The sequence below is a fragment of the Echinops telfairi genome, unplaced genomic scaffold, assembly GCF_000313985.2.
Source record: "Echinops telfairi isolate 266 unplaced genomic scaffold, ASM31398v2 ScPeMD7_7420;HRSCAF=8458, whole genome shotgun sequence".
In the NCBI taxonomy this organism is placed as follows: Eukaryota; Metazoa; Chordata; class Mammalia; order Afrosoricida; family Tenrecidae; genus Echinops; species Echinops telfairi.
The window spans coordinates 39,341,358-39,350,147 of NW_022111320.1; the positions used below are offsets into that span (position 1 = coordinate 39,341,358).

The following is an 8,790-nucleotide window of genomic DNA, read 5'->3' on the forward strand; positions in this document are numbered from 1 at the left end:
AATTTTATTTGCATAGTGTTGTTGTTAGGTGCCATGGGTCAATTCCAACCCACAGCAACCCCATGCATCACAGAACCAAACACTACCCGGCCTGAGCCCTCTTCATCATGCTTATGTATTGGTGAAATAAGGAAGGCTATACAATGACTTCCAAACAAGTATCCTGAACACTTTACTGACCATATTCTTTATTCTGTTTTGTGTCCAAGGTTGTATAGAACGGGCTCATATCTGCCAGCCAAGCACACATGGAGAAAGTTTAATTTAGGATATTCCTTGTGTCTCGTTGCACATTAATACAGAGAGGAGTAATGATGAGCCAGTTTCTCCTTCCCTTTACCCAGAAGCCTCTGCCAGGGAAATGGGTTGGGGCAGAAAAAGGAAAGCAGTGGTGAGTGCCAGGTGTTACCAGAGTAGAATTTACTCTTCTCTCCATCTCTTTCCTCTGCCAGTGCAGACAGTTGCACTGGGCACATAGTCCAGGAGACTGGGCGAGAAATCTAGACCATACTAGTCAGGGTGTGGCAAAGAGTTGAGAATGGAATTGGAACTGCATGGCCCTGACTGGAGGAGTCAGTGACAGAGTTCATACATCCATACAACAAAGATAATTATGTACTTTTTAATATATGGGGCTGGGGATGTAATTTACCTTCCATTATAATACTAGTTCCAGCTCATTAGCTGTACTGACTAAAAAAGTGTAAAATTCAACAGGATTACATTTCAGGTTGCTTACCTCATTCAGTTTAATGTGTATAATGAGAGCTTCAAAAAGTTCATGGAAAAAAATGAGTGAAAAGGCAATTCCCTATATCATAAACTTTTTTCAGGCCCCTCATTTAGTTGTTGTTTTTATCACACTGAAACCAAAATCCAACTCCTGGCTCTCAAACTCCTATGTTATCTAACCTTTCCATGGCCCCCTACCATTCGTACAGACTGTGACCCAGCCAACACATACACAAAGCGCGCTCTCACGCATGCCAGCAAGGTTTTTCCTATATTGTAGCTTTCCTTCTGTAGCTGCTGCTTCCTGGCTTTCTCTCCCCCTGTCCTTTCAGTGAATAACTCTTTCATGCTCTTCAAATTGGAGCTCAAAGTCACCCTGTCCAAAAGAACCTTCCAATAGCAATTACTCGGCCACATCACCCTATGTATTGTCCTCGTAACACTGCAGCAGCTGTAGCCCCAGCTCGTAGGACAGAGGCTGGCTCCATTATCAATTGTCAATAAGTATTTACTGTTGAATACCTGAAGCTCTGTCCTGAATCCTTGTAACATTGGTTTCTTGTGTTTCAATTAACAGAACCGGGAAGTCAGCCCCTCCGGAGTGAACTCCAGTAACGATGGCAGCGCTGGAGAGTTGTTGGGGACGAATTTACCGTTAGTATCAAATTCTGTAGTAATAATCATAAACCTTGATACAGTTCTGAAAGGAAGTTTGCATTATGTTGAATTACATTTGGAGTCTACTGTGCTTATTGACAAAATATGGAAGAACATTTCATAAATTGAAAGTCTATTACAAATAACCAACCTAAAGCTTCTTTTTTCTTTTTTCCTCTTATTTCTTACTGGCCAGGAATTAAAAAGTCTTGTCCAAAAAGTTCAAACATAATAGTATTCTTCTCTATCGTGTTCTCAGTCTAAGAATTTGGTTATTCAAACGTTTTTTTTCTTGCCAGTGTTACAAATCGTCTGGGTACAAAATAAGTATTATAAAACAATGTTTAACATAGCTATTACACTATTTTGCTGGATCCGTTTATTTTAAATACAGTCAGACTCCCTAAAACTCATATCCTCATCTTCTCTTGAATGAAATCTATTTTATCCGTTTATGTTTTATTGGTATACTTATACATGGCAAAATGCAATTTGGTTACTTTGACTAACGAACACCCTTGAAAGCAGAGCCTCAGGATCGAAGGGCATTACCATCACTCCAGCCCAGGGCTTCCCAGTCTTGGCACGTGATTTTCTGTTACGGAGGCACCCGATGTATGGTGGGATGGTTAGCGTCATTCTTAGCCTCTACTCACTAGATGCCAGTAGCAACCCCTCTTTTTTCACAACCATAAAATATCTTCCGGGCCACCTAATTGTCCTTAGTGAGAAGCACCTGGACATGTCCCTCCTGTCCTTTTGCAGTCTGTCAGCTCTTCTCACGGACGTAACCACAAATGTGCTTTCTACTCCCGCTGATTTATTTTCATCCTGAATCGATTCAAATGATTGAATTTTTCCCCAACAGTTTTATTGGCATATAATTCACATATCATACAATTTAATAGTTCCATCACATCGAGAGGAGATGTACAATCATCACCACAAAAATGATTGAATTTTAGGGTTTCCAAAGTAGTTCAGAGGTGGCTACCATAGCTCTGTTACCTGGAACGCTTTTTTATTTTGATGTCTGTAGGGGAGTCTCTCCAGAGAGTAAAGATTGAACTTTCCATTGCATTGAAGCTACCTGTAGAGTATGAAAGCAGAAAGAAATTTTCTAATCCAATGAACCAAAGAAGGTTTTAAAGAAAAGGGAGTGGTAAACGAGTTCATCAGCATTGCAACCGCAGCACCATGAACATGTGCCACTGCCAGCACATCACAGTTCTGATCTTGATTGAAGCAGGCTCCTAACGATAGAGGATCAAGTGGCTTCTCTGAAAACATCTGATAAGTTCGTTTTGATTGGTTGTCTCTGCAGTCAAAAAAGTTCTGGCATGTTTTCAGGAGGAGCTGTCCAACTTGAACAGCTTGGTCCATAAACTTCCAGTAGACGTTGATTCTCAGTCAAAACAAACCAGCTTCTATGTAATTAGATGGTTTCTGGTTCCTTTGATACAGAACAGATGTACTAATTTGGAGTGGAATTATGAAACAATACTAAAAATAAAAAGCCTTTAACTTAGGAAAATATCAAATTTGTTTTTCTTGCATGCTTTTTTGATCAATGTCTTTTATTTACTTTTTTTTTTTTTCATTGATATTTTCTAAGACAAATGCCTCCTCAGGAAGCTGACCTTCCAGAACAAGGAGAATCATTCCAAATAAAAGGTAATTCAAGTGAGAATATAAAGTATTATTAAGGGCAACAGGTCTTTACAAATAACACGATTTAAATTACTTGGGATTTTTTTGTTTTGTTTTTGTTTTAAGATTTTAAATCTGCTCGGAGAAAGCCATTTTATTTCACACAGAATAATAGAATTTAAAATGTATATGTTTGCTGTGCCCTAACTCCGCAGATCCTCGGCCATAGCTCAAGCGACAGTTTACCCAGCCTTGCATGTTTGGCAGGCTCTGCACTCGGCATGTTACATACAGCAAGCTCGAAATACAGCTCCTGTCAATCTCATTGTATTTAGACCCAAAGAAAATATATCTGAGGAGCCCAGCTGGTACAACTTATGGTTTCAATCCAAATTGAACTCCCAAACTCTGCTCTTCCTGTTAGAAATCGATGTGCCAACTTAGGCATCACTTGCCTTCACGTGATCTAAGCTTTGAAGGAGGGTGGTGTTTGAGGATGGGTAACCAGATGTATGTGCTCGCTTTTCCTAAGCATAGGGATTATATTTCTCACCTGAAAGGCTTTCCAACTATTTACATCTTACTCATTTTTCAAACAATAACTTAGATCCCTCTTTATCTGTCCGTCTTTAGGATAAGAAGTTCTCTGAACCTATAATCACAGATACATACAGACTACTCATTTGGAAGTTACTCGTTTGATTTTCTTCATACAGATAAAGTTTATGATTCCAGTGAGATTCTAAGCATTCTCTTATTACCCACAGAACCTAGTAATGGAATAGCCAAATAAAATACATGGTAGATTTTACTGAGGACTAAGTTAGGGGTTTCAATTCAATTGTTCATTTTTTAAACAAACCCCAAGTTAGAATTTTTTTTTAAATTATTACATGAGTCTTTCACTAGTCAGATGTAAGTCATCAGTTGATCGTTGCCAAGTAAATTAAATGTTAATGTTCAAGTTTGAAGCTTTTTATTTACTTAAGTAAATGTCAGAGAAATATTGATGACTTCCTTTTTAGGCACTGTATTTTAATGTGATTAATATTAGGCTAAGATTCTTGTGATTAAAATTTCCATAAAGTGAAAATATTTTTCTTTATTTTTTAAATTCTCAGAGCAGATCCCTCCTGTTGCTCATGAAAGGCTAAGATTTGATTTGGATTCACCTGGAGCTAAGTTTCCTAATGATGCCTTACCTAAAACTGTATCTCTCCGTCAAGGTTTAAAGAAGCATTTTAACAATATACATGAATTAGATACATTTGGTGGCTCTGAAGCCAGTCATTTGACAGAACTTTTTGAATTAGAAAGAATGACATTTGCAGACCCAATGTTAAACATGCACATACCTGAAGATGTAAAGCAAGATGTTTGTCCGTGGGACAAGGACCAAATCAACTTATCTCCAAAGCTGACTCACCCAGGAAGTCTTACTAAAACAAATGAAGTCATTTTAGAGGCTAAATCTGAACAAACGAAAGCTAAGAATAGAAATGCACAAAGAAGAAAAAGAGAAGAGAATAGAAAAGCTGGAAGAAAATTTAAGGCTGTGACAAGATGTAAAGGGAGCAAAAGTGAAAATAAGAAAACTGCTTCCCAAAAAAAATTGGACAAATCTGTCTGTTCCAATGATGCTTATAATTTTAATCTGGAAGAAGGTGTTCATCTAACTCCTTTCCGGCAAAATGCAACAAGCAGTGATTCTACAGGTAAAGAAAGCAACAGTGAGTCTGACGGGATCGACAGTGAATCCAGTGACTCAGGAGAGGATTCGGATGACTTCTATTTGCCTTCCAAAAACGTTTGCAAGGACATTCAAAATCTCAACACCAGACCAGGTAGGAGCCCAAGCACCAGGCCTCGATCTAAAAGAACATTAAAAGATACGGATGAAAAAGAGATGGAGGATTCCAAGCCAATCCACACTCCTACCAGTGAGTGATCATTTGTCTGTATGCATTTTTAATGTTTATGATAAATGATTGTTCCTGATGCTTATATACCATACTGTACTCGCCATCTGTCTCTAGGGGAAGTTAGAGATTTACCATCTGTCTGACTTTGGGGGAAGTTAACAGACTCATCAAACAGTGGAAGGCTGAGGGTGGAAATCACAGTTGTGTTGTTCTGACCTACTTCAAGTTAAATCCTCTTTAACAACAAATACTTCCTCTTTAACAGCAAATACTAGAGTTGAAAGCATTTTTATTTCCAAGAAATGAGTCCCTCAAAGGAGGTCGGGACTTGTTAAGCATTAAATGGAGTTAAGTTATCTTTATACATATATTCCTTTGAACCCTCCCCATGAAAATGAAATAAAAATTGAATCTGTTTATTGGGTGCCATTAAGATATTTTCCATTCACAGCAACAGATTGTGATAGAGTAGAACTGACCCATCGTTTTCTAGGTTATTTATGAGAGAAGTCGTCTGGATCCTGTTGATGAAGCTGGCCTCGAGGTCGACAGTTCAAACCCAGCAGCCGTTCCTTGGGAGGCTAACTGCTTTCATAAAGATTTACCACCTTGGAAATCTTATATAAGTTTGCTTATGAGTCAGAACCGACTATGCTAGTGAGTTTGGTTAGTTTCTTAACCCTTACCGGAGCCGATCACCAGTTCTTGCTCCCTCTGAGCCACTCGGTGGGTTAGAATCACCAGCCTTTGGTTAGCAGCCCAGTGCATAGCCATTGCAACATGAGGGTGCCTTGTGGGATGAAATCCTGGACTTTATGATTTTCTGTTACATAGTTGAGTACAACTTTCATTCTTGTGACTGTTTTGAAACCATATTCATTAAAGGATATTTTAATAGGTGCTCCACCTGAAAATCAGCCATCACCTCATCTTGGTCTGAAGGATATTACCAATGTGTCCTTGAGTCCTGTAATTAGAATCAGAAAACTTTCTCTGTCTCCAAAAAAGAATCCGGGAAGCCCAGCAGCACTGTCTGTGCCTAAACGCCGGTGCACTGTCAGCGTGAACTACAAGGAGCCCACACTCTCTTCGTAAGTATTTGATTTGTGGGACTTCGATTTTAGTGCTACATTTGGGGAGAATAAGATTACATGGCTTTGTTCAAGAATGAATCTTACTTGAAAGTGAAGCTTGATAAAATCAAATTGAAAATGCTAACATGGGCATGTTATACAATAATTTTATATCGAATGTTAAGATACTTATAATTAAACTTAAGATCTCTTTCTACCCTTACAGAAAACTAAGAAGGGGGGACCGTTTTACAGATTTGTGTTTCTTGAATTCTCCCGTTTTCAAGCAAAAAAAGGACTCTCGACGCAGTAGTAAGAGGAAAAAGTAATCAGCAACTGTACTGGAACGTTGGCTCGGTGCCGTGAAAGTTATCCTATACCTCCCTCTGGTGCTTGTGAGAGGCTGTGTTGGGGGTTGGGGGTCAAAGTATTGCCGTAGACTGGCCCCCTGATCATGAACTTCTTTTCAAAACTGTACTTAGAATGTAATAAATGTAGTTAGTTTTTTCTTTGTGCTTTTAAAGATACGTAAATGGGTTTAACGACTGTAATAGTGTAGATTTCTTATACTACCTAAAATCTTTCATTTTAACCCCAATGTGTATTACTGAAAATAATGATGATTAAATTAAGACGTTTTCATTGTAAGTCTTTGGCATCCTTCGTCTCTCCCTTCAATGAGGGATCCTAGAGTGAATGAATGGTGAAGACGAGTTGCCGATCTTTGAAATCCTTTATACTTCGGTAAACTAAAGCTTTACGGTGACAGGAGGGTTCACCTACGTCGTTCATGGATCCCTTGTTGCACTGTATTTACTCTGTCCGCCGGAATGTCCGCGCTCACGATTAGCGAGCTTGTGGTTAGTGACGGGCTCAGGCACCACTCGGTACACTAACTCAAAAGCCCCAGCATTCAAAGTGCTGCCTCAACAAAATCACGTGCACGGGCTTTCAGAGCAGCTCCTCCTTTAGTCAGAAACGTCAAATTCATTAAAGGATATTTAATGAATATTGTGAAAATATCAAGGGCTTTTCGTATTTGCACTTTTTAAAGTTTATGATGAACGAGTGAGAGGCAATTAGTTAATTTGTTTCTTTAAACTTTTAAAGCATGATAGTTCCTCCATTTTGAATGACCAATAAAGTTTCCTGTTCCATTAGGTTTGTGTTTTCCTTTGGTTCTTCACATACCAAAGATAGACTGGATGTCTTACCTTCTAATTGCCACTGTCCTCTTCCTCCTTAGTCGTGTCTGCTGTGTTTCCCTGGGGCTCTCTGTGGTCATGGCCATGAAATGCTTAGCTTCCCGTCCACTCTCCCAACCGAACACTTCTTTCTTTCAAACTGTGAACAACAGAGTCTCATTTTATTTTTAGCAGTTTTATTGACATAAAATTCATGTATTGTACAAGTCTGTACATGAGAGAACTGTGTATTCATTGCCACAGTCAATTTTAGATTGTTTCTTCATTGTCAAATTCTAATTTTTGCTGCCAATTTTTTTACTATGTCTTTATCCTCCTGCATTCCCCATCTTACTCATATCTATCCAAAATCTTTCATCAGTTAAAATTGTTCAGTTTCCTAAATCATTGATTCGTACATCTTATTATCCAAGCACAGGCTCTTGTTGAACGACTACATTATTTATTTATTTTGGATCACGTAAACTCTAGAGTGGCTATCTTAAATTACATAAAATTTTAAACCCAATTCCTCAGTCACAGTAACCACATTTCAAGTGCTCAGTAACCAATCACATGTGGCTAAACCCACTGCCATCACGTCAATTCTGCCTCCTGGTCACCCTGTAGGACAGAGTAGAACTTCACTCCCAAGCTTTGTGAAACTAAACACGGCAGCAGAGAGCTCCTCTTCCCACAGCCACTGGTGGCTTTGAGCTGCCGCTGGCCACGCTTGTGCCACCAGGGCACCAAGAACCTACATGGTAGCCACAAGTTTGCATTTTGGTTTATGAAACAAAATAATTACTTTCTGGCCCTCCACAGAAAAAGTGTACCATTTGTTGTTCTAGACCACTGACTGCTTTTGCTTTGTAGATTATTCTTTCTTGATACTTTCTTGGCAACTTTGAGCCTCATCTTTTTGTTCTCAAAGTCAACCATTATCCTAAAATTAGTGTTAATGTTTCTGTATATTGTTTTTGTATCTGTCATGTCCACAAAATGTTAAGTATTACTTTATATTTTAACATTTTATATCATGTCACATTGTACATACCTTGTAGTGGCAGACTTTTAACATTATTTTTTAGAGATATATATGTGTATATATCGGTTGATGTAGATTATTTTCATTGTTGTATATTTTGCAAATAAACCAGAACAAATCAATTCGTCTTTTTTGTTTAAATGGTTTTATTGGAATATATTTCACACATCATACAATTTAGTTGTTCATTCATCAATTTGTTTTTTAAGAGAGTTTGTTTTCAACTTTTTCATTATTACAAATCAGTGCTACAGTGAACAGTATGCTTTTGTGTAGGTGCATGTGTTAGTCTTGGTAGACCAGAGAAATATTAATAAGACACTCAAAAAGAGTTTTATGTACAAGAGCAATTCAGTATTGAGAAAACAGCCAGCCCAGTCCAGAACAAGTCTGTAAGCCCAGTATTAGCTTATATGTCCAATGCCAATCTCTAAATTCCTCTTCAGACTCATGAAACACGTGCAATGATGCCAAATGCAAGAAGATCACAGGCCAGTGGGTGGAAAGTCTTGTGGATCCAGTGG

At 38.4% G+C, this 8,790-nt stretch overlaps 1 protein-coding gene and 1 long non-coding RNA gene across 2 annotated transcripts in view; one reads left to right on the plus strand and one right to left on the minus strand.

Annotated features, from left to right (window-relative positions):
* The window catches only part of SGO1 (shugoshin 1), a 12,006-nt gene extending 3,708 nt beyond the window's left edge, over window positions 1-8,298 (plus strand). The window contains exons 4-8 of the mRNA XM_013005064.2: window positions 1,310-1,386; window positions 3,005-3,063; window positions 4,161-4,979; window positions 5,860-6,052; window positions 6,261-8,298. Coding sequence (XP_012860518.1) covers window positions 1,310-1,386; window positions 3,005-3,063; window positions 4,161-4,979; window positions 5,860-6,052; window positions 6,261-6,363 — 1,251 coding nt within the window. The 3' untranslated portion in view covers window positions 6,364-8,298. The remainder of the gene's footprint in view (window positions 1-1,309; window positions 1,387-3,004; window positions 3,064-4,160; window positions 4,980-5,859; window positions 6,053-6,260) is intronic.
* Window positions 2,226-8,790, minus strand: part of LOC123522507 — a 21,626-nt gene continuing 15,061 nt past the window's right edge. The window contains exons 2-3 of the long non-coding RNA XR_006680764.1: window positions 7,249-7,378; window positions 2,226-2,479 (exon numbers count right to left, since the gene is read on the minus strand). This is a non-coding gene — a long non-coding RNA (uncharacterized LOC123522507). The remainder of the gene's footprint in view (window positions 2,480-7,248; window positions 7,379-8,790) is intronic.